Here is a 25,735-nt window from a genome sequence, read left to right as displayed (position 1 = left end):
AATAATTTTAGCACACCTGCATCAATACTTTGCCCACTATTGTGATTTGTATTTAACTCTCATTTTAGCTTCTCAGTTGACATTATTTGCTATGTAAATACTTTGTTTAAGCTCTGATTATTGTTTTAGAATAGAGATCAAAGTAGATGAGAGGCTAATTTGGTATTGCTTCAATTGACAGAGAGATTACTAAAAATCCCTCACACTGCTTTCTACTTGTAGATCATTAGATTGTAAAATCTTTGTTGAAGGGACCTCCAGAGGCTTGGCTGTTTAGCAGTGCTACCCAGCTGCCAGGAAGCTGATGCACAGTGGTGTGTCAGGATAAACTTAGGTACAGTTGAGCATATCCCATCTTTTTGCTTAGCTCTTGCATAAATATCACTCTTGGCAAAGCTTTTTTCCAAAGCTTCCTACTGACCAACTGTTTACATGGCTAGCAGAGCTCTGCGGTATCTTAGTTTGATTAGAAAAGCTGAGTGGGATACCTTCAGTTTAACCATAATGAATGAAGGGAAAAGAATTTTGTTTACCTCTTAATTTTTTTTTTTTTTAAATCAACACTTGACTGTAATGTAAGGTCTTAAGATGTTTCAATATTTTTATTTTTTCCCCCTTTTTTTCTAGGGTCCGGGTATATCTCATCCCTATGACAGTGGGCACATAGCGATGACTTACACAGGTCTGTCATGTCTGGTTATTCTTGGAGATGATTTAAGTCGAGTAGATAAAGATGCTGTACTGGCAGGACTGAGAGCTCTCCAGCTGGAGGATGGAAGGTAAAAGCTATTTTACATTCTACAACTCTCTGGAAGGTTAATAGAAAACCCAGATGTGGAATGAAACATTACAAACATGTTTTTTATGAAAGTGGCTGCATAATCTTTTCTTTCTATTAGAAAATACTTTGGTGGGTAATCGGTATCAGTCATAGAACACATGCCAGTTTACAGGACGAAACAGTACGTTGTGTACAGATTTGCTTTCGTATTGGAGAATGACAGTGTTTGCTTGCAACTGTAGATGCTTACTACTGGAAAGTTAATGTATTGGTTTATGTCTTGAGGATAGTAGTTTTTCTGCTCTGTCCTTCAGATAAGTGAGGCTTTCTGTGTTTGTATTCTCTGTTTTTTGCAGGGCCCTGGAACGCTACTATGATGATGTTTACTCTGCTTTGTGGGAGGATGAGCTTTATTTAGTTTTGAGACATTCAAGATATCAATATACAGGATGCATTAGCCTATATATTACTTGCAATAGGAGTATAATATTACTAAACTTCATTGAGAGATCTGTCCTTTTTGCATGCATTCTTTACTAGATGGTATATACCTTTTGATCTACTTATGTTGGTGGGAATTTTTGTTTGTTTTTTTAATGCAGGCTGAAGCCGGTAGCTAATGAAAACTTCTACTACTGCACATGATCTGTCTGTGTTTTACTGAATGTCATTTTTGAAAGAGTACTGCAGAGTTACAGAAATATTGTTCCTGAAGGAATTATTTTTCACTTCACAATGAAATTGCTGTCACCTTTTATGAGTTAAGAAAGCTTTTGTTTTGGTCAAATGGCTGTGTGTCGCCTAGACATCGTATGTAATTAAAACTTTTTTCTTTGTAACACAACTTAAAAATGCAGTGTTACATGTGGTTTTAGAAAGAAAAAACAAACACAAAAGTCCAGAATGTTCAGAATGTAAGCAGTGAATATGAACTATATGATATACGTTTTTCTGTTACTAATAACAGCAGACTGACCTTAATGGGCCAAGTCCTAATGTATGTATACAGATACATATGCATGCATTTGTTGATCTGCTGTAGTTTGCAGTTTCTTCAAGCATGTGGAGGTGCCTGTTCCATTGCTCCAAACATTCCTATCATACGTCGGACCATTGTTGTTTTTAAAGTGTATCTGAAAGGAAGGAGTTGCTCCCAACCCACTAGCATCTTGAAGTGGTTACTTGTCATCTTGCCTGATTACAGTAGTAAGCTACATGCAGTTAACCTCTTCTACATGTTTGTATCATTTGTGGTTTTAATGTACAGACTGATAACTCTTACACATGATCCTGTGTTTTGTATTTCCTGCTGAAGAGTGCCAGCTAGCCCCTATAGGGAAAGGAGAGTGCTTTGCACTGGCATCGAATTGTTACTTTGGCAGGAGTCAGTTTCTAGTGTGACAGACGTTTTCATACCTATGAAAACCACTTTTACTGCCCCAAAGGGGGAGGATGTGTGAAGGCCAGAACTTGAACTAACATCTTGTCCAGATGGAAACAGCAAGTGAGCTCAGTGAGGGAAAGAGACATTTTTCTGGTGTTACTTTAGTATAAGTATGCTAGTCTCAGTGAATAAAAGACAGGTGTGAAGAAACAAAAACTGTAACAAAACAAAAAAAAATTTGCTTTTAAATTAGATTGTCTCTTTTTACATTATGAATAAATGTGTGTATTTTAATTTCTACCTTATCATAGCTGAATGTGATTTCAAATATCTGGATAACATTCAGGGCAGTTGTCACCTGAGGATGGGGTGAGATTGTAAACTGCAGTACTGGCACATGTTAAGAAGTGTCGTGGTTTCCCAGAATGTCCTGTGCCATATCCAGAGTTCATCCCTGTCTGAGCTGCAGAGAGCAGGGCCTGGCACCACTGGGGTTAGGAGAGATGAAAGTATCTCCAAGGAAATGTTGGAGGCTTTTCTATGCAAGAAGATAATGGGGTGCATACTTGAATTGTGGGGTTAAAGAGGGAGTGTCATAGTGGTGATAGTCATGCTTAAAAGACTGTCTCTAAAGTCAGAAGTACCTTTCTTTTTTTTTTTTCTTTTTTTTAGAAGAGATTTGTCAGGAGGACTCATCAAAATATTCTGTTGTGCTGGCTTCTTGCAAATGGTTGTCATCAAAATTTACTAACTAGCTCTTTGAACCAAATGGAGGCTTGTCAGGCAGCCAGTCACAGCATCCATCGTTTTAAGGGTCTCTGAGAGAGCACAGGATTGTACCTAGATAACCCAGATACAACGACTTTAAAACGTGTGTATAGCGTGGAAAGATTGTAGCCATAAGAAATCAAAAACTGGATTGAAAGTAATTTTCACCATTTGTATTAGAAACGGTAGTAATAACAGTCACATTTATACATACATGGGAAACTGGTCCTGAAGTTGCAGGCAGGCAGGCAAGACTTGTGAGCTATTAAAGTTCCTAGGAAGGCAAAGAATTCTGCCCAGAACAGTAAATGTTAAAATGGTAATTCATACATCAGTATATACTGTGATAGGTAAAAGACTGTAAGCATTAACATCTTTTGAATAAGTAAAGACCAGTGTCATTACATTGCTGGAAATAAAGTCACCCAGGCCCCTAAATGTTAATAGTGCTATTGATTTTGCTTGGCTTAGTTAGAATCACATCTTCTAGAAAGAACATCTAGCATAGCTTTGGGTTGTATTTATGTGAATACCGTAAATAGAAGTAACTAATTTTTAAAGGAAAAATTATGCAGTTCCTTGAACTGCTTTTCATATTTTCTGATATAACAGGCTATACAGTGTATAATGACAGAAACGTTTCTTTCAGTTTCTGTGCCGTGCTGGAAGGAAGTGAGAATGATATGAGGTTTGTGTACTGTGCTTCCTGCATCTGCTACATGCTCGATAACTGGTCAGGCATGGATATGAAAAAAGCGATAGACTACATTAGAAGAAGTATGGTGAGTATTTGCAAAGTGTTTACTACGTTTAAAAGTTACTAGCTTTATTTCTTAACTATGTCTAAAAATCTCTCCATCCAAATTGAAATATTATGGTAATTTCTTTCTTTTCTGTTCCTACTTTAGCGAGTTGAAAATGAAAAAGCACATTGTTTTTTTGCATTTGTATATTCATTGTAATGCGTGTACTAGCAAGATAAAATTATGTGGTGTGTTTGTTCACTGCAAATTAAATCTGATCATTTTTCTTCAGAACTCGAAAGCAAGTTTTTGAAAACTGGGGCCTGATGTTCCTATAACTTAGAAAAAGTGCATAAATAAAGCATTGCATCAATAGAATTCTCACATTTCAATGAGCTGTAGTCCTGCTTTTTAAATTATATACAGAATCAAAGGAAGAACTAACTATTGATATCAGTTCAAGCTTAGTAAGTGTTTTCAGTCATGCACTTCATTATTTATTTATTAGATATTTGGAATGAAGAAAAATATTAGCATATACACATATTTTTCTGTGTTTGTGCAAGCTGTCTTCATATTTGGTTGGAGCAAAAGAGTTTTCAGGGTTTTTTCATGTTGTTTTATTAGTTTAATTGAGTTTCATTTCCCAATATTAAAATAAATGTTTTTCAAAGAAGCTGAGTAAGCTTGAAAATGACAGTTCTCTGAATGTGAGTAAACATACATAGTAAACTCTTCAGTCCACAAAAAAGAGCCAAATTTATGATGACGTACAACTGGTTCTAAACCAGTATGTTTTAGTAGTTGCTGTAAGCAGTGAAATTGTAAAATTTAAGTGAGAAACAAGTCTAAAAAAGACTTAATCTCCTGGTTCAGACCAAATTGTTTTTTATTTTTTGTTTAGTTTTTAAGGAGGTGGTTAGATGCATAAGCATTTCTTACTGTGCATCACAAGCAGCTTTCTGGTACACTGCCATAGATGGATTGGGAACATAACTTTCTTCATATGTTCCTTTTCAAAAAATGTAAAATCAGTCTAATTCATACATTGTGCATTCATGACGTTAGCCTGCATACTGGAATTGAGAGTATGAACAAAACTTTGTACTATCACACTTACATTGCTTTTAATGCCTTTTCATATGTTTCTGCTCTGCTTACTGCCCCCAACACCCCTCAGCAGGACAGGGGAGAGAATAGGAAGAGCAAAAGCAAGAATACTCATGGATCAAGGTAAAGACAGTAGCTAAGTAAAGAAAAGAGGAAAAAAACAAGTGATGCAAAGGCAATCAGTCACTCAGCACCTCCCACAAGCAGACTGATACCCAGCCAGTCTCCAGGCATTAGCCACCTTGGAAGACAAGGAATCCCTCCTCCCCACCCCTTCTTCTGCTGCCGCAGTTTTATTGCTGAGCGTGAGGTTACAACATATGGAATATCCTTTTGGCCAGTTGGGTTCAGCTGTCCTGACTGTGTCCCCTCCCAGCTTCTTCCCCAACCCCAGCCTACTTGCTGGGGGGTGGTGAAGTGGGAAAAAAGAAAAAGCCTTAATGCTGTGCCTGGTGTCATGACATGCCATCCAACATCTGTCCCCTAAAGCCCATGTCTCCCCCCACTTCTGGCCGGTCAGCCCACGAGCCCCTGAGATTCGTTGTCCCACTCCAGTTTCTGGTACTCAGACCATCTGCGTTACCCACCAGCTACTTGGGCCTAAAGTTTGCTAGCATTCACATACGCACACACTCGGAATAGCTAGTGCGTGTCCACAGACAACAGTTAAAAACAGAATTTAAGAAATCTTGGACTGACTGAGGTGATCAAGGGCAGGGCTCAGTCATACAAGTGTACAGACCAGCAGTCTGTTCACACTCTGCTAGCACCTTTTATCCCCTTTTTCCTCTCTGTTTTCCCTTGCTTGTTCCTCTCCAGTCTGCTTTAATCTTTCCCTTTCTTACCGTTGGTCCTTTCCCTAGCTATCCCATAAGCTGTGCACACTCCTGCAATCCCCAGAAAACACCCCATAACACATTTTATACAATCCCAGAATTTTCTTCCCCTGCATCCTGTAAGAACCCCTGTACCCCAGTAGTTAGTAGCCTTCTTTAATTAGCATGGTTTTCCAGGGTGAGAATATCCCTGCTGAACCCTCTCGGTGGGTTCCACCCAGGGACAATGATTTGTCCGTTCCCCTTTCACAGTCTGAGGGAGCAGCCGAGTCAGGGTGCTCACTTTTCACTGACTATGTCAGGAGCATTCCTCCTCTGATTGTTGCTGGACCTTTGTGTTTACTGAGGTTAGCCTTCAATCAGATAGCTTAGCAGAGCTACAATAGGGGAATCACATACTAAGAAAGAATAGAGAACAAAACCAAAGAGCAAAATCCTTATTGTGTTATTCTATACATGCCATCAACTGTTAGTTAGCATTTTGTACACTCGAGTGCGGTTTTGGTCCCAAAGGATATGTTGGAACTAGGAAGGGTACAAAGAAAGTTGAGCTGAATTGTCAGAGGTATGAATCAGCTTGTGTAAAAGGAATATTTAATATACTAAGACTCTTCATTCTGGAAATGAGATGGTTAAGTGGAGTGTGACAGGTATGTAAAACAATAAGTGACACTGAAAAGATGAAGTGAGCAGGGAGCAATTATTTCTTTCTAAGACAAGAACTAGAGAGCATCATATAAGGCCATTGATAGAGCAGGCAAGTGGTGATTTTTTTGAAAGTTTGGAGCTTTGAAATGGCACTGGAGATCTACTGTCTGCAGTGATCTTGAACCAAATTTATAGTTTGCTTCTAGAGACTTAGCATTAATCCTTGTACCTACAAATTCCAATTATTCCGTATTTCCTACCGGGAAAATTGACACCACTTGTTTTAAAAAAAAAAAAAAAAAAAAAAAAAAAAAAAAAAAGGGAAAAAAAATGAAAAAAGGAAAAAAATTGAACAGAACAAGACCTCTTGGAAGGGCTCATAGTAATACTTCAGTTGACCTTTACTTCAGTGAAGTAAAACTGGAGTCTGGGCATGGCTGAAGTCCAGAGACACTGTGGGTTATCATGAGGACTGTGCCTTTTCCTGGCTAGCTCAGAGAGTAACTCAAAGAGATCCTGTAAGTAGTGTTCTATAGGCAGCAGCCATCTGAGCATATGCTAACATGTAGCAAAAGATGTTATATTTTTGTCCAGGTTTACTGTGAATTGGTAGATTGACTATACACTGTGTTCAGTAGGACTTCTTTAAAAGTGTTGCTATACTGCTAATTCACTACAGAGTTGGTATACGCATGTACTAGTTTTGTCTGGATTTTCTGGGTGTGCAGTGTTTGATCAGGCCAGGATTTCAATGCACTAACACGGTTGCAAAGTGTCTGGCGCATCTAGGCGAATACACAGAACCTTTGCATCCTGCTTGGTCGCGTCATAGAGTTGCAGATGTGTCTGAAGAAGTCTCAAACAATCAGGGAGTAGCCCTTTGTGAAAATCATTTCACAGTGGTGGTTGTTCCTTCTTCTCATTCATCTCTTTCCATGACCCTCCTTGAGATATATTCCAATTCAGTTACCTATCACATGAACCAGGTATTTCTTAAAGTGTGTTTCTTAAATAAATACAATGAATGTGAAATGTGGTATCCAAGAATGGTAGCGTGATTTCTCCTGTTAAGATTTTGTAGATAGTGCTAAAAATAACCTATATGTATTACAATTCAAAGTACATTCTATTTGAGATTAATTTGTTATTCCTTGTGTAACTAACTATACAGTGAATATGGCTATAGACTTTCTTGCAAATGGTTATTCCTGTTTTGCTACAATGTTACCTCGTTCTCGTACTTGCATTAATTATAAAACAAAAGAGTTTTCATTGCTCGGCAGTAAACTGCTGTGACAGAAAGGTATGGTTTTGGTTTACTATCTCTCCTGGTTTCAGCTGGGACAGAGTTAATTTTCTTCCTAGTAGCTGGTATAGTGCTGTGTTTTGAATTTAGTATGAGAATAATGTTGATAACACACTGATGTTTTAGTGGTTGTTAAGTAGTGCTTACACCCGTCAAGGACTTTTCAGCTTCCCATGCTCTGCCCGGCGCACAAGAAGCTGGGAGGGGGCACAGCCAGGACACAGTACAGTTAAACACAGTAATCTTTGTAATAAGCTTCTGGATATTTTAGCTTATTCTTTGGATTTTATTCTCTTTAGTGATGCAGTATAAGAATCGTGGCAGGTATATTTCAATACAGCTAAAGGAGGGAGGGGTCTTGTATAGTTAGCCATGTCAAGAACAGCAGAAGATTGTAACATGAAACAATGATGTTGATTACTCAGAAAAGTAACTATGTTAAAAAGACCTGAATCTTCACACAGAATGGATAGCCCTCTTACTATCACGTGACTAAAAAGCGTTTATACAATACTGATCACCAAAGTAAAAGTGGATCAGTTTTATCGTCAGTAAACTCACCAGGTTCCAGTCACACAATTTTTGTCAGCATAGGTTGATTTTTGGCTTTCCCATTCAAAAGTCAGATCTATCACTAATCAAAAAACAACAGACACTAAGATGCTGAAATTTTGAGTGACTTCCACAGACTCTGAAATACTGCTTTTTTGCAACGTCGCTTGGTTTGCCGCAAATTTGGTTTTTAAGTAGATATATTGCAAGAATCTTTTAAGTATAGCATCTGCTTTTTCTACTATAGTAGTCTGCTTGAAATGCAGGTATATGAGTCTGTTGATATAATTAAGCTGGTTGTGAAACTTTCAGACTGTGAAGCAAAGATTGTACCCAACTGGATTTGCACATTTCCTGAGAATAGTATTTAATTATGCAGTTTTCACGTTGCAGTAGCCTAGAGCCTCTTTTGCATATAATTTCCTGGGTCTTTTCAAAAGGACAAAGAAACAAAAATATTTCCCTAGTTCTTTAATGTACACAAGTCCCCAAAGAGCAGCTGCTGTCTGTAAATAAATAGGCACCAGTCAGCCAAAGGTCAGCTATTGTCTATTAAAATTTCAAGCTAATTGTACAGCCCAACATAGTACACTGTCTGGGATGCACACTTAACAGCTTTTCTCCAGAGCTAATTACTTTGTCATACATAAAGCAAACCACCTCCTCTTACAATTGCTGTTTGTAGAGTTAATTAGCTTTGCCAGCATAGCTTTGCTAATCAGCTTGCCTTTGCTTAGCAATTAATGGGTCTGTGGAGTGTGGTAGCACATTTGCACTGCGTTCTCAAAAGGCAGTGCGAAGAGTTTACACTGTGTGTTTTAACATTCAGATGTTCATAGGAACTGACTGGTTCAAACTTTAGAAGGTCAAGCTGCAGCTTGAAGTTGTGTGTATCAGATGTTAGCCTTTTTAGTTGCTTCAACCAGTCATTAATTGAGCAGTTAATACAGAAGTGTAATTTAACTTCAAAACTTAAACTTCATTTTTGTTCCTACTAAACAGTTTGCTATTTTTCCAGTGATAATTTACTAAGTATTCTATGAAATCCTGTAAAATAAACATTTTCCATTTTATGAATAACTTACTGTGATCTCTTGTTTCTTATCATGCAAGATGATCTAATGAATTTTTAGGGAAGAAAGATTGTTATTCCTACATACACAATACCATCTGCAACTAGATTGCTCGTGACAGACCTGTACTATAATATTCTTGGTGCTTTGTTTATCAGACTCAAGTTTCTCCTTTTTCTTTCACTTAACAAAGTGATTTTTCAGCATTGTTAAGTTATTTTTTAACAGTAATATTTTATAGGGCAGGTTAAATTTCATCCAGTAGTGTGCTTTATTATGTTGTAACTTCTGGTTTTCTCCCCAGCTCCTTCTGTCTTTGTTTTTTTAAAGCCTGATGTTCTTGCTCCTTACTAAAGCATTTCTTTTACTTGAGTGTTGTACACAGAGTAGTACCTTGCATTTTGCCTTTTTGTATGTAAACCAGCTTTGGGGTTAGAGACAGATTTAATTTATCCAGTTAATTTTGTTTGGAATTACATATCCATTTTCTCTTTTTATAACGACAAAAAATTTTTTTTTCTGTAATGGTTATCTGCATCACATGCTTTCCCTTTTTGGCAAAGACATGTTTACCCATTTTCAGACTTTTAACATACGTCACAACTAAAATGAACTCCATGAAAGTCATGAAAGCTGCCTGTATTGAAACAAGTCTAATCTGTTAACTGTTTTGTGCCAAGAGCTTTTGGAGGCATAGGTTCAGAATTTATTCGTGTTAGATGGCGATTATGGTCTGATGATAATTTTTCTAGTAAACTGAGAAATTGCAATGTCTGTGAAAGTGATGTGGTTCTAAAGTAACTGGTTTGTGGGTTTTTTTCCTTTAGTCTTACGATAACGGCCTGGCACAGGGAGCTGGACTGGAGTCGCATGGTAAGAAGGTTAATATGTTCTATGCCTGTTTTTAAGACTGGGATTGAAAATGCTGTAAGAGGTGCAGGGTACGTCATGCCTTTCCTTCTTTTCTGATTTTAAGGAAGTGGGATGAGGAGGAGCAAATCTAAAACATGCCTCAGAATATCATCTGTCTTCTTCCCTTAGTTCCAACTTAATATCAGACCAGATGGGCTCTTGATATATCAACTCCATTAATCTTACCTCATGAATGTTTTGTTGAAAGATCTTGGCAGTAATTCTTGTTTCTTGCTGACAGAGAAAACTTTTTCCACATGTACCAGTGCTACTCTGTGGATTTATCTGCAAGAGATTTTGTGCAATGCACGGGATAATCTCCAATTTCAGCAGCTATTAGTAAAACCTAGAAACATTTCCTCTGATAGATTATAGCATCTATTGGGGGCTCAAATCTTGAAGCAGCAGTTAATTTTTGTAAACAGTTGGTAGTTATGAAGATAGGAATTCCCAAGGACTTATATTTTTTAGCAAAATGTTTTTCTGTGCCGTGAAGTAGTGGTCTGCTCGTGACAGAGAACCTGTTGACTTTTATGTGACTGATACTAAATCTATCAAATGTTTGCTAGTTTTATCCTCAGTATTGAGTTTTGATAGTCTTCCATCTGTTTTCTTCCTGCAGGATGGATAAAGTTGAAAAACTTAAATTAATACCCTTACATATTTACAAAACTAGTTAAGTTACTGTAGAATGCTAGTGATAACAGATAGCATTACTTCAGCATCCTTCTCCTGCTGCATTTCAGCATCAGAATGAAAATAACCTTAGAGTTCCTGGGGTCTTCTAGCACCAGGACAGTGTAAGGAACTTTAGGCCCCAACTCTTGTATCAACAGCTTGCTCATGGTCTTTCCCAGGCTGTTATTTTATCAGGTCAGGTAATAGACTCGGAATGAGTTTTGATGGGCTTTAAAAAGTGATGGTTATGATAGACAGCCAAAGAACACGAGTTTCTCTTCTAATTCCAAATTTTACTTGAGGTTTCCTTGACAACAAAAAATTCCTTAGAAGTATAATTTGTGTTTATTACAACCATGGGAATCCAGTAGTCTTTTCATAGTATTAACCATGTCCCCCCCCCTTAATTTGTTTTTTTTTTTTTTTTTTTTGGATTTCTGCTCATCAGACACTTCTGTCTGTTTATATCCGCTGGGGGATTATGTCTGAGACTGCCTTTGGCATCTCTGCTTCAGTCTGATTGCTGGCATCCCAATAGCTTGCTTTTTTAAGTTACATATGAAGAAATGTTTTCTGTTGCATTGCCATTTGCTTATTTCTGGACTGCTGTGTAATGTAAATTGCGCAGCATTGAGAGGCAATCCAGCTTTAATAAAATTATTTCAGGTTTATTTGTGCAAGAGTTACGTTGGTTTTTTTTTTTTTTTTCCCCTTTGACATATATGCTGAACTAAAATGTTTTTATTTATTTGGCTTTTAGACTTAAGATTAACATTTTCATACTTTTAAAAATCCATTGATTTAATTGTTACTACCCTAGTTTAAGTCCTGACGGAGATCATACATGCTTCAGTGAAAATCTGGGTATAAAAACATTGCAAAACCAACTCTCTCTTCACAGGTGGCTCTACGTTTTGTGGTATTGCATCACTGTGTTTGATGGGTAAACTGGAGGAAGTTTTTTCAGAAAAAGAACTGAACAGAATAAGAAGGTGGTGTATAATGAGACAACAGAATGGCTACCACGGACGACCCAACAAACCTGTAGACACTTGCTATTCCTTTTGGGTGGGAGCAACGTTGAAGGTAGTGTACAGAACAGCTACTGGATAGTTACTGACTTGGTTTGATTTCTTCAGGCTTCATATCTTTGCTTGGAAGAGTTACATATTTGGCACAAATGCACAGATCACTATGAAGTTCTTTCATCTTGCAAAAATGCAGGATATGTAGGTTTACCAGATCAGTGCTATCTCTACTGTCACTGCTTATCTCATAAATAGCCATTATATTTTAGTATTAAAAATATACTGAGATTTAGTATATTACTGTAATGGTCTAATTTCTTTTCAGCTCTTGAACATATTTCAGTATACAAATTTTGAGAAAAACCGGAATTACATCCTGTCAACTCAAGATCGCCTTGTTGGTGGATTTGCCAAGTGGCCAGATAGCCATCCAGGTAAATTTACTTTTCAAAATTTTGGTGAGTGTGTTCTGAGCTAGGAATACATTCCAGCAGTCAGACATCTGAGGGGTGTAAAGGAAGTTTTTTTTTCCTTGGCCGTCTTAAAAAAATGGAAAAAAACCCTTGAAATATAATGAGATTTTTATAATTTAAAGGGAAAGATGGGGAGTATAGTTTTCCCTTGTCCAGCAACAGAGTAAGTGAGCTATTGTTGTTTAGACTATCGCTGAAAGAGTATCACTGTTTGGAGCTGGGCAAGCTTTTCCGTGTGTGTTTAACTGTTCTAGTTAAAGGGAATATTGTGCAGTGGATATCTTTGTAAATGGACTGAGTAAAATATTTCAGAGTATTTGTTTCCTTAAAGGAATCCTCTAAGCTTATTCAGAAGTCATTGATGTATTTAAAAACATTCAAAAGTTTACATAGTTACATATGATTTATAGATTGTAGTTACACATAGCAATTATATGTAGTATATCTGAAAGTTAATTGTTATCCTTTTGGAAGTGGATAATCTGAAGTAGTGAAAAATTTGAAAATATTATAAAATCTTTTTAATTTGAAATCATTCCAAAAGATGCTAGAATTCAGTGAAGGTATTGCAAACGTGTGGAAACAAACCTTGTACCAGTAGTGTTGCGCAGTGGCATTTTGTACAGGAAAGATGAACAGTCTGTAAACTGACCAAATAAGATAAAAAATTAGTCATGATGAAAGATGAGTCTGTTCAGAATCTGTGCCCTGGTATTTCATCCTTTCATCGTTTCATTTTGAACAACAGTTGAGAATTTTTCAAGGTGGACCCACATTGAAAACAGTGCTTGTGATAGATGTGCTTGCCCCACTCCCCTGAAAACTGGCTTAGGATTCCTGAGGACTTAGCTGTATTTACTCTGCATTATATAGATCAGTCGGTATCACTTGGAGGAATTATTTCTGTTTATCTTGATGAACCATTTACTTAGTGAGCTAGGAATTAAAAAAATCTGTTTAAAACCCCAGTCACATGCAAAGTTCTTTAACCCATCTTTCAGCATAGCTGTGATTGAGATAAGATTTGAGAAAGGCAAGACTACTAATAAAGCTGTTTTGCTTTGATTTGTGTGGTGTTCCAGCCTGAACACTGCTGTTTCCTATAAAGCGATCTTTTGCTGTCTCGTTTTCTTGTGATAGGTGGGCTTATTGCCGCATTCTTTCCTCGAGTGACATAAGTCTGTGTTCGTGTTTTGAAGGAAAGAGTAAGACGTTAATGCAGTTCTAATGTGAAGAATGGCTATAAATGCAGCATTGCGAAGATTGTTTCTGTGGAACTCTGATTTCATTGTCATAAATACACAGCTGAGCTTCCTACAAGCTCAGTCTAGTATTTGAAAGGCAAGCTGTCTTTTGATCATTGTATGTCTCCACAATAAAGATATCAGTTTACTAACACGAAGCATCTGTACAGCTCAATTGTTCTCAAAAGGCTACTGTTGGTTAAATGTACACAGTCCTCTTGACTTCAGTGTAAATGCAAATTGTGGAGGTAATGAGTGGTATGGGTCGTCTTGCAAATGAGTTGGTAGTTCTGTTGAGGCTGAATATGGACAGAAATGATGCATTCTCCTTGAAGCATTTAGCATTTGTAAAGCTGGTAACAGTGGCCTCAATTTGGTTTTGTTGCAAAACTCAGATGTGACAGAATATTCCAGGGAAAGTTTGCAAAGTAAGAATATGCCATTTTTTCAAAGGTGCTTTCTAAGATAGATTCAGAATTTGAACTTCTGTAGCTCCTACTTTATAAAAGCTCTGTTTAAATTTGGATAGTCAACCTGTCTTTGCTGTGCAATAATGTCTTTAGGAAGACGATTAGAAGAAATTGCAGAAAACAGTCAACTACTTGTGATAATGTATATATTACATAGACTTCCAAAGTTGCAAGTAACTTTTCACAACTGATGATTCAGAGAAATATTATTTTGTAGTCCTGATGTTACTATGCTAACAGACATCAATACATTGTTGGTTCTGGAGGCTAGTAGCATTATTTAACATTTTTTCTTGATTTAAAATAGCGTTTGGACCAGTGTGCTTATTGAGCAGTGAGCTTAGAAAACTTTCTGGGCTTTGAAAATAAATCTAAAAAGTCAAAAGACTCTTAAATGCTAGTAATCCTCTGAAAACACGAACATAACAAAGTGAATCAGGACATGACTGTTGTTTATAGTGATCTCCAGATTGCCAAATATAGGAAAAGCTTTTATCAGAAAAATCTTCTGAATATCATTGTATTAGTAGTAGTAGTAGTTTATAAAGCAGTCACTGACAGTGGCTTAGTAGGGAGATTCATACTTGAAAACAGCACTGAACACCTACTGTATTTGTTCTGTTCTTTGTTTACAAGTGACTGATACGGTTTTTTCCCCCCAAGTCTTTCATATTAAGCAGTTAGGTCTGCTACTTTGTGTTAATGCTACTTGTTACAAACATTAAACCACATCGATGTGGTTTAATGGAGTTAATTTTCTTCCTAGCAGCCCGTACAGCGCTGTGTTTCAGATTTGTGACCAAAACAGTGTTGATAACACGTTGATGTTCTAGCTGTTGTGGAGCAGTGCTTGCACAGCGTCAAGGCCTTTTCTGTTTTTCCCGCTGCCCCGCTAGCGAGCAGACTCGGGGTGCGCAAGAAGTTGGGACGTGGCGCGGCTGGGACAGCTGAGCCCGCTGACCACAGGGACACCCCATACCACAGGGCATTGTGCTCAGCAGTGAGAGCTGGGGGAAGAAGGAGGAAAGGGGAGACATTTGGAGTTACAGTGTTTGTCTTCCCAACTAACCATTATGTGTGATAAAGCCCTGCTTTCCGGGAAGTGGCTAAACACCTGCCTGCCGATGGGACGTCGTGAATGAATTCCTGATTTTTATTTGCTTGTGCCCATGGCTTTTGATTTCCCTGTAAACTGTTGTTATCTTGACCTACGAGTTTTCTCACTTTTACTCCTCCTTTCTTCTTCTCCCTCTGGGGATGGAGGCGAGGGAAGTGAGCGAGCAGCTGTGCAGTGCTTAGCTGCCTACCAGGGTTAATCCACAACATTTTGCTAGAACACATAACTAAGCCATTTGGGGTTTTTTCAGACTTGAGCATAAGTCATGACTAGATTTAAATAAACTTTTCTTTTGAATTACTAGAGGTACTGCTGCATGCCCCAGGAGGCTGTGTGACAACTCTGATGCATCTCGCTTGTTATCTTTAAATGCTATGCAATAGAAAATAATTGGAAGCACATGTGAATTATAGGCTATGCAAGAGAAAGATCAAAAGATTTAACATAAAAGAGTGAGAGGACAAAAATGAGCGTGCACAATTACCACATGTAAAACCCTAAAGTGAGATTTGCGTTTGTAGAAGTATAAATACACCTTACTTAGTTATGTTTTTAAGACAGCAGCCAAGCAGTTGAGAGGTTGCACACTGCATTCCGTAGTTGTGAGTTACTTATGAAACAAAATGTTTGGACCTATGTTTTTTGACCTTGGAAAAACTTGGTGTATTTCATACCTTGAAACAGAGGAGTACACAGGCTGCATATATATGTTTTGGCTAGAACTAACTTGAGTATTAAGTTAGCGTGGATTTGCACAACTGTTGAACTTTGTGGTTAAACCCACCAAATAGCCATATACAGGTAATTAGGTTTGTATATGGTTTTTAATGCATATCAATGCAGCTGTCCACAGGGGTATTTCCTGAAGTTGAGGTCTCCTTGCCTGACATACCTTCTGCAAGGTCAGTGAGGGCTGTATCTGCTGAGCATGCTTTTGTCTGTATGTTAATGCTGATAAACAGAAGCCTTCTTTCAGAATCTCTCTATCCAGATACCTTCTTGTAATATTTTAGTCAGATATGAATTTACTGACACCTCCAAAAGGTTACCAAGTGTTGAGAATTTCTAAGGGGCACATTAAGTTCACATCCTCTTTCCATCTTTAGCCTGTGATTTCACGGGCAGATAATCCAATCTAATGGCTTGCTGCTGCCCAGAGGAGGCAGGCTCACTTCCCTTCCTCCCAGCTTCCCCAAGTACAGCTGCACATTCTTTCTCCTTTTTGCACTAGCTTTGGTGTATATCAAAACCTTCTGCAAACCAGTTTAATTCACTAAAATGTCAGAAAACTGTCCATTTTCTCCTGCTTGGGTTAATTTTCTTCCATGTTTTTTCAATTGCTTTAGGTCATGGAGGGTGTTCAGCAAGCTGTAGTGCTGGTATATGGTAGGCAGCAGGAGCAGAGTGGGACAGGGGAATAAGAGCACCCCTTTTTGGTGGCAGTCATCTGTTATGGCTGATCAAGCCACCTCATGAATTCCTATCCTTAGGGTATTCTCTCAGGAAGGGAGGAAACTAGGCAAAGTAATAACTTCTTCCATACTTCTAAATCTTGCTGTTTGGCAGCTATTGGCACTAATTTTGGTGTTTCAGTAGTCAGCTGTTCATCAAGTAATCAGCCAAAAAAATCTTTCATGTTTGGGGGGAAAAAAAAAATTTGCTTTTTTACAGAAATTATTTCAGCTCCTCAAATTCTTTTGCTGTTTAGCCTGAGCACTCAGAAGTAGTAAAGTAGTGGGCAAGAATTGTTATAAAACAAAACTAGACTCTAGTTTTAGAGATTGCAGACTATCGGTGCACACTGGTGGCTTTGGGCAGAAATTGATTTCTTCTGTCAAAATTCACATTTAAAATGTAGCACCTGTTTGTTTACCTTGGCTGTAATTGTTCCGGGGTGTTGGAATCCAGGAACACTTGGCTGTTAGAGCCTGACATAATTTTCTTTTTCCTTTTCTGTTCTTCTTTCAGATGCTTTACACGCCTACTTTGGGATCTGTGGTTTGTCATTAATTGGAGAATCTGGTATTTGCAAAGTTCATCCCGCCCTGAATGTAAGCACAAGAACCTCAGAGCGCCTTCACCACCTTCATCAGATCTGGAAAACAAGGACTCTAAACAGTGTTCAGACAACACACGCCTCTCTACATGACTGATTTAGACTTGAATTTAGTTCTGGTAGCAGAATTGTAGCCCAAGGTTAAAAGCCATGTATAACCAATGTGCTCTTTTAAGTGCTGGAGTCATACAATCAGATCTGTGTTGCTGGCATCACTTCGATAGGGAGTTGCCTTCAGCAGGTTATTCTGCATTGTGAAAAAATATTTTGATTATATAGAAGTTTGTCACCGCAGACTGTAAATGGCTCTTCAAATGGCTTTACTTCTAAGAAATCCCTTGAGGCATTTGAACTTCATTTTTATTTTATTTTTTTAAATTTGTGCATACTGTGTCAAAATATATAATGGGAAAGTATTTTCAAAATCTGTTTACATATCATACAGTATAGCACAGAACCTTGGAGTTCTTCATGATCTTAATGTTAGACATATTTTTGGGTAGAGAATCTCCCATATTAAGTCTCAGTTAAAAGTTACCTTTTATCATCTACTTTCAAATTCCATAAACTTTGTTAAAAAAAAAAAAATGCAGTAAATACAAATAAAATTATTTTATTCAATATACTGGACTTCTAAAGTTGTGTGGCCTTACTAAATGGATTTCATAATTCTTCTGAGTAGCTTCTACACAGATGCAGTGGATGATTAGCCAGACAAAGAGTCATCGTCTGAAATATTCTCTTCATGTGAAATTCAATGAGAATGTGGCGTATTGATGTATGTCAATAAGAGGTATTCAACACGGTGTTTTGGAAGAGTGGCTGTGTGCAAGAGTAGCATTAGAACCTATTTCCAAAGTCAAACCTTTGCAGTACATTAAAATTGTACATCTGCACTCTGATTATTTTGATACATATTTCCCTTTTAGTGTGAAATAATTCTGAGTTTCTTAACCATTCTGTGTAAAGAATGAAACATTGGGCTTTAAAGTAAGTGGCAGTGGTTTACTGTTAGAGAGATAACGAACATTCTCAGCTTGTGTAATAGTGCCTTACTTCCTATGCTTGAAATGCTACTCAGAATCAAAGCAAATAACTTGGCAGGTGTTGTGTTTGTGGCAGGTCAGTTTGTGCATTTCAGGCATGCAGTAGACACTAGAATGTCTTTCTACTTGCCAGTCATTAAGGCATATTCTTTTTCCTAAAGGACTTCCAAACGCAGATAACTGAAGATCTCTCAAGCCAGATTAAGTGCACCATTTGTCACTGGTGAGCCCAAAGAGACATGATATAGACCCTTTCAGTCAGTAAAAAGAGCTTCAGGAATAACCATGGTTCTGATTTTGCAACGCAGTGCAAGTGAAAACGGTAGAGTAGTTGTACCCCTATCACACATGCCAGAGAGACTCAATGGGCCTCTTCAGGCTACCAGAACAATCCAGGTGTCCAAACCTGTAGCAGCGTTCCTACTTAAAGAAATTGTTTTTACTTCTATAAGCAGATTAATTTCCATGGCAGCATTGGGAACATCACCAGTGATGGTGGTCTGCTTGGAAGAGCAGAGAAGGAGCATGGGGCAGGGCTTGGAAGTAAGACATGTGATGCAGGCTTGTCCCAGTAGACACTTCCCTTGTAGGAGGAGAGGCTACATAGCTAGAAGAACTGTAAGAAGTCTGGAGCGGTGGAAGCAAGAGGACTGTAGGGCTAGTATTAGGGAAGGGGAACGAGGTGCTTGAGTAGGGCAGATGCAGAGTAAGAGAATATTGAAACTGGGAGATACGGAGGGTGGAGGCAAGAGAAAAATAAGGAAGGGAATGTTGAGTAAGAGTGGAATCAAAATGGTGGAAAAGATTTGAGCTGCCTAGGATAAGTGCATAGATTAGGGGGCAAGAGCAAGAGCGAAGTAATGACTCGAGCAACGTGAGGGAGTGAAGTGAGGAAGCTAGAGCTTGGGAATTGGTCTTATTCGCCACATCCTGAGATGACCTGAAATTCAGCTGCAAATCAAAAGAAACAGAGATTCCTAAAAGAGAGGTTCTACCAGGCTGGGACTGCACTACAGCAGTTCCTGAGGGAGTCCGTTTTCCTGGAGGGGCTTAATAGGATGTTGGTCAGCAAAGGCTGACGTAGCTTCCCTGAACAGCAGACTCTCAGGTCATGGAGGTCTGCCTTGCTGAGAATCCATTAAAAAACAAACAAACAAAAACCTTGGGGTAAAAGTCATTCAAAATAGCACAGTATTTGCTTGTCCTTGACATCAGATGATGGCCACAAGTTGACCCATGGTAGAGTAGGAGAACTGTCTACCAGATTTTTAGCATTTAGTGCCTCCCCTGTTAGCGAAAGTAGCCTTGAATTTCAGAAGAGTTTGATGAGGTGCTCTAAGTCTCTGCTGGGAAACAGCCCAAATGTTGATACTTTCTTACTTGGCTTCATGAGGAATAATGTATCTGATTATCTTGGGCCAAATCTGTACTTGCAAAATCCTAAACTATGGCTCCTGAGTTTTCCTATCTGTGAGGAACATCAGGGTAGAGAAGCAGAAGTAAGGGGACAACAGTGAAAAATCATATTCTGTGAATAACTAGTTAATGTCTCATGGCAAGTAATTTAACAGTGTTCTGCTTCAAAAAGCAGCTAATATTTCTTGCTTTGTTTTCTGTATCTGTAAGCTACCTTGAGTTGCTTATGTGGATTTTGCATTTCACGTTTCCTTGGCCTACAGGTATTCTACAGCTTTTTTTTTTTTTTTTCCCCCAGCTAAATAACAGCATCTTCTCAAGCTGAATGTTGACATCAGAGGTATCCTTTTCTAAAGGTTGCAGGAGGCATATTTGTTTCCCATTAACTCCCATAGTTTGTTCTGGAGCCAGCAAAATGTGTATGCCTTCACCCCACACTGAGAATCTAATTAATTGGTTTGAAATCTTTAAGTTGACAAAAGTCTCTGCTAATAACCAAATCTGAATACGTGATTTGCCATTCTTAATGCCTCAACTGGTGTCAAGGAAACAAACGGTGAACATTGAATGTTCCTGTGTAGCAGACATTTTGACTGTGTAGTTAATGCTAGGTTGCATTGCCTTTCCCATTTTTGTGATTATCATGTCTTCTGACTAGAAAAATGTTAAAGGATAAATCGATGGACAACAATTTCACAGATAAGAAGGGGAGTCCATAACCTAAAATCTCTTTTAAAGCAGAGACGTCCAAATGCAGCTAAAATGTAAATGTGAACTGTGAAGCTTAAAGGTAGCTAGAAAAATACCATGCGATTACTATCCATCTGTGTGTTAACCACAGCTTTACGTTGCTGAGGCTGAACCTAAATACGAAATTAAATTAAATGGCTTTACCATGTGCTTGAGGAGGTAGAAAACGTCTTGGCTATCGGGGCTTGCACTGTGCAGAACAGCTACGCTGCCTCGGCCTTTTGATGATCCAGCAATGGTGTCATACCGCAGACCCACTCCCTAATTCTTCCTGTTGATCAAGGCTGTATTTATAAAATTAATGCCTTATGTAATCCTCTGCAGCACTGAAAGGCTGCTGATATTCGCTTGGGCTAACAAATACTTGCCAGCTGGGTGCCCCTATCTTACCTGAAAGGCTCACAAACTGTCTGTGGTTCTACCTCTTCTTCTAGGAAAACAGCTTTGAACTGGTTTGCTGACCAAGGGAAGTTAAATTTATCCTTTCAATCGGATCTGAAGACTGAGGTTTTGAACATCATCATTAGGGCTTTTACAGCAACTTGATTTGTATATAGCTGCTGGCAGATACGATAGCAGCATACTTTGCTAAGTATGTTTGTATTTATGAACTTTTCATCTTGAGAAATTTTGTTCTAAAGGTAACAATCATCAGCTGTGAAAAAAGCTAACAAGTAAATTGGAAGTTGGAGAAATATCGGAAATACTATGTTGAGTCACATATTAACTCTACCTTGCTCCATGCTCTAATGCCCTGTAACAAAGTAAAAGACAACTTAAGGGGAGTTTCTTCAGCTACCTCAAATATGCTGTTCTCTGTGCAAGCCAGTATCAAAAATCAAATATCCCTTAGAAACAGTAGCGTTCCCAGAAAAATACATTTCACCTCTGTAGCGAGTCCTTAGCCATTCTGTTTGGGGTTACTTTGTGTAGAGGGGAAGGAACAGTGATTTCCAAATTTGGAGCCTTTGTGGACAGCCTATCTCCTTGCATTTTGGAAGAACCCTGCTATTGGTGCCCCTGCAGAGGGAGAAGACATGCTGTTGGGATGTGAGAAGGAGAGAGACGCCCCAGGTGAGCAGATCCTATTGCTGCAACTAAAATGTGAAATGTCTCTGAAATTCATCAGTGGAATGAGAATATTGGTCTGTTCAGGGTGGAGTTCGATTCTGTGGTTGCTCTGAAAAGCTCTTGTTTTGCTATTGCAAGTAGAGACCACTTAACAAGTTTTCCTTACTTTAGACAAGCACTGGGTGAAAGAGAAGAAAGTCTCATCATCTTTATACTAAATGATTATTAAATTCCTCCATTGAGTGGTTACAGTATGTCACAGATTTACACTTTCAGCCCACCATTTTAAAGCTTTTTTCTTCCTGGTCTCTTATTTGCCTGATCAGTTTCTGAATGTAATAAAAATCAATGAACTGTTGCTTTGGGAAGCAGGGAAAACTCTGTTATTCCTTGTGAGCCGTAGCTCTCGTGGGGTGGGGTTTTTTGCAAGCCAGTCAGATGTTCTAGGTAAAGTACTGCCCACAGAGCATCTTCTCATCTTTCACAGAAAATGACAGCCTCCAGAGATTTGCAAGCTGAAGCCACCAAAGACAGCAAACCCCTACACTACTGCTTTGTTTTTGAGGTACTGGCAAAGTGCCTTGCTTGATAACTGCAGTGCAAGAACATCCTTTAAAATGTCCACCTGTAGGTACGGGCTCTGTACTTGAGAATGGGACTGAACAGAAGTGGCCATTGCCACTGGAGAACGAGCAGGATCCTAAGGAAGGAAACAGTCCTGCCTCTCAATAAAAAGGGGAAGGTCATCAAGGAAGAGAAAATCTGTGTGAGAACAATCTGCAACCTCTCACTTCGAGAATTTCAAACCGTGCATGGGAAGGGAAATGTTTGTGGTAAGGAAAGAGCTTTCAACTTGCCAGGTTAGGTTGTTTATGTTAAACTCACAAATGAAAGGAGGGAGATATGCATGTGGAAGCCCGTGTCTTGACAGTTTTAGTCGTGTATGCATGTGAAGGTGGCTTCCGTGTGAACTCGTAACAGCGATGATAGCCAGGCTCTGGTACAAGGACCAGGAGCTACCCTGTGTGCTGGTTAAACCAACCACCTCGCACGCTTGCAGTCTGAGAGCACGGAGACCTTCATGAAGCTATTTCTGGAAGAGCCATCCCTGAGTTTCCATCCAGATCTCTCCCCATGGCCCCTTTGCTACAGCACATGGGGCAGAGGCTCTGCCTCACCCTGGGAGGGAGGATCCCACTTTATCCTTTTATAGAAAATCTGCAAAAGGACAATCTGACATGAAAATGACAGAATAGAAGTCAAGGCACAGCTTTCTGTTGTTCATCACCCTTCCTGAGTGCTTGTGGCAAAGGAGTGGTGCTTATGCTGCCTAGAAAGCTAAATATGCAGGACTTCTGTTGAAATTGCATGCTGCCTTTGGATAATTTAAAGGTTCCCCTAAGCACAGAGCTATATTTATTTGCTGTTATGCTGTGCCGAAGTCTTCATTTAGCAACCTTCTTTAAATTATGACCATGTCTTACTAAAACAGGCTGACTTTACAAAATTACGTTTTAATCTTGGACCCAGCCTTCATACTGCTTACACCATTAAAGCCTCCTTCAACTTCAGACTTGTTGTGAACGAGCATCGCGCAAGAAGGCATCTGTGTAAACCTACTGCCCTTTTGTCAGGGGTGCTCTTTCACAGCAGGTTAGACTAACAACTGTCGCGAACAACATAGGGACAGCTGATCCTGCCTTGGGGCAGTTTGGTGGGCTCTTAAGGATCCTCCTGGGCTATTTTTTACAGTTCTACTTCAATGTTGTCATTTTTTTAATCCCTCCCCCCCAGCCTGTAAATTCTTAAACTAAGGAGAGTTTTACTAGTGGGACTGTTCAATGTACTGCTAATCTGCAAGGTACATAGATGGGAATGGGGGGGAGGATGTTTCTATAAATAGCACAAAGATACTTTAGAGGAAAGCAGAAATCTTAGAAGGATTGGGCATATCTGCACTCTGGTCTGTACGCTCATACTTTACAGATCAGCTGTCCCCAGGCGGTGCTGACTGCCCAGCATCCTTCTGAAATAGCCTCTGAAATACGCAGCTCTGGTGGGGCCAAGGACAGGATTCTGCTAGAGATGTGTCTGGATGAGGCTTTCCAACACAGCCACAGAGCTCTTCTGTATTTTTTTATATGGCTCTATATATAACTCCCCGTATATGGCCAAACAGAGTGTGTCCTGCAGAGTGGTGATAACATGTGTCCTCTGTGGCTTCCCAGTTGCTATAGATAGCTTCCTGCACAGACCATGGAAACTGCTACTACCACCAAACTTTTCTGCCTTGACATTTGTTGTCAGTGTAAATAAACTCCAGCCTCAAGCAACTTCCTTCTGCAGAAGGCGGAGCTGCCGGTAAGAGCGAGGACTGCGATGGTGGTCTTCTAAAGAAAAGGCGTAAGCCGTGTTAGCGAGGTGAGCTTCCCTGGCCACATGCCAAGTCCTGTCCCCTTCCCCTCTGCTGCCCTAGGCTTATCCTCGTTTTTATTAAACCCAGCTATGAGGGAACAGCAGGGGCACATGTCTTATCCTGTTCTGCCCGAGATGCAAACCCCTCCCTGCTGAGGGGTGTTCCTGGCTTTGAGGACAAGTTGGGAACAGCAGCTATCAGTGGGAAAGCTGCTCCCCAGCCCTGAAATGGCTGCCGGCGTGCTCCCATGCTCCGTGGCCCTCAGCACAGGGTCCAGGCGGGCACCAGAGCCGGCGTGCTGCCCTGCAGGGCCCCATGCATAGCAACAGGTAGGCTCCTAGCACATTTCTCCTCCTGCTCCTGGGTGGCCCTAACTCTGCATCTCCCTTACCACCCACCTGTAACCCCTGTGGACTGTTGCAGGCTTTCTCATCTCCTGTGACTCCAAGTCATCATCCAGGAGCCACAGAACAGGGAGGCTTCACAGGTCCCTGCACGAAGCAAAGGCAAGCATGCTACTTTTGGCTGCGGCAAAAACCTGAGCAAACATGCAGACCGGCATTTGAGATGTTACGTAGCGTCTGGTCCCCAGGGAGGGCAGATTTTTAAGCTGAAGACTCCACAGGCTATGAAGAGCAACAGTTCCCACGATCTATCTCCCTTCTGTAAAAGGAAATTAAAGTCTGCAGCAGCTGTTGATCTGATAGCCAGTCTGGACTGGATCCCCTTCCCATCCCCTTGCTGGCTGCCCAGACTACTCCAGCTACCCACGGATGACTTCTGCCATCAGAACAAGCTGAGCCTTCTGGTGTTTTTTGATGCTAGCCAAATTTGGAGCAAACAGAAATGTTAAAGGAAGTCTATTTTTTTTTTCTTTCAAAAATAAGCGCTCCGATGTCAGTCACTGCAGTGTACAGTTTGCACTGTACACTGCAAACACTGGCAAAGGAAGATTCAGACACTTCAGAAGTGCTTTGCCTTGTATTCTGAGACAGCTCTAGCCTACACGCTTTTGCTCATCTACTGGTGTCAGTCAGGAACAGATTATTCTTGATTGGTTTAAACTAATTGTAAATAAATAAAATCAAACCAGGCTAAAATGTCCTTTTGCCAACACAGTTTATTTCACCCACCCCAGGTCTACATGAGAACAGTAAAAAGGTAATAAACAATGCAATATTCCTAGCTAGTAGGAGAAGGGTTTTTCTTGTCTTCAACCAATTTCAAATCCTTGGCTGGCAAGTTTTTGGGGAGGACTCTGGGAGGAGCTACTGTTGGCAGACCAACATGCATTTGACTTTCCTTTGCAGCAGGGCAAAGCAAGTATGCCTCCGTGAAGTTGGTGTGTTGCCGCTGAATCAGAGGAAAATCCATTCCACTCAGTTAGGCTGCTGCATGAGGGAGCCCATTTTAAGTATGCCGAGGAGAACTGCTGAAGTTGCCAAGAGGCCTGTAGAAATCAAAGGAATGAAAAGAAACTTGCATGGAAAACCAGGAAGATTTCATTTTCTAGAAACTCCAGAATAGTGCATAAGTGCTTGTCTGCCCATGATAGGGCCCAGACTCCCATCATCGGGGGCTGTGCTTCTGCACATCAACTGCGTGATAAAAGTGACTAGGTTCACACAGCAAGGTTTGTACTGCCTCTCTCTGCACTGCGGCACGTGTGGGACAGGAACATCTTCTAGAGCAACAGCCAAGCACTCGGGGCTGCAGCTCTCGTACAGTACGCCCTGTGGCTGGCTCTGCACCTTGTGGTGCTTGGCTTGTCCCGCACTGCAACACGCACAGGGCACCAGCCAGGACAAATTGTTGTCCCAGGTCCTCTCTGTGCTCCATACAATGGGACCAGGAGCA

The 25,735-nt window shown here is 39.8% G+C and overlaps 1 protein-coding gene across 1 annotated transcript in view; it reads left to right on the top strand.

Moving 5' to 3' along the window:
• The window catches only part of PGGT1B (protein geranylgeranyltransferase type I subunit beta), a 39,076-nt gene extending 21,282 nt beyond the window's left edge, over nt 1-17,794 (top strand). Inside the window, 7 exon segments of the mRNA XM_082336706.1 lie at nt 628-779; nt 3,583-3,715; nt 10,029-10,074; nt 11,693-11,877; nt 12,145-12,253; nt 17,092-17,223; nt 17,226-17,794. Coding sequence (XP_082192832.1) covers nt 628-779; nt 3,583-3,715; nt 10,029-10,074; nt 11,693-11,877; nt 12,145-12,253; nt 17,092-17,223; nt 17,226-17,272 — 804 coding nt within the window. The 3' untranslated portion in view covers nt 17,273-17,794.
• The last annotated feature ends 7,941 nt before the right edge of the window (nt 17,795-25,735 follow it).

Source organism: Platalea leucorodia (assembly GCF_965183815.1).
Source record: "Platalea leucorodia genome assembly, chromosome: Z".
Taxonomy (NCBI): Eukaryota; Metazoa; Chordata; class Aves; order Pelecaniformes; family Threskiornithidae; genus Platalea; species Platalea leucorodia.
Note: the sequence above shows the minus strand (reverse complement) of the source record. Positions and strands in the feature narration are given on the sequence as shown.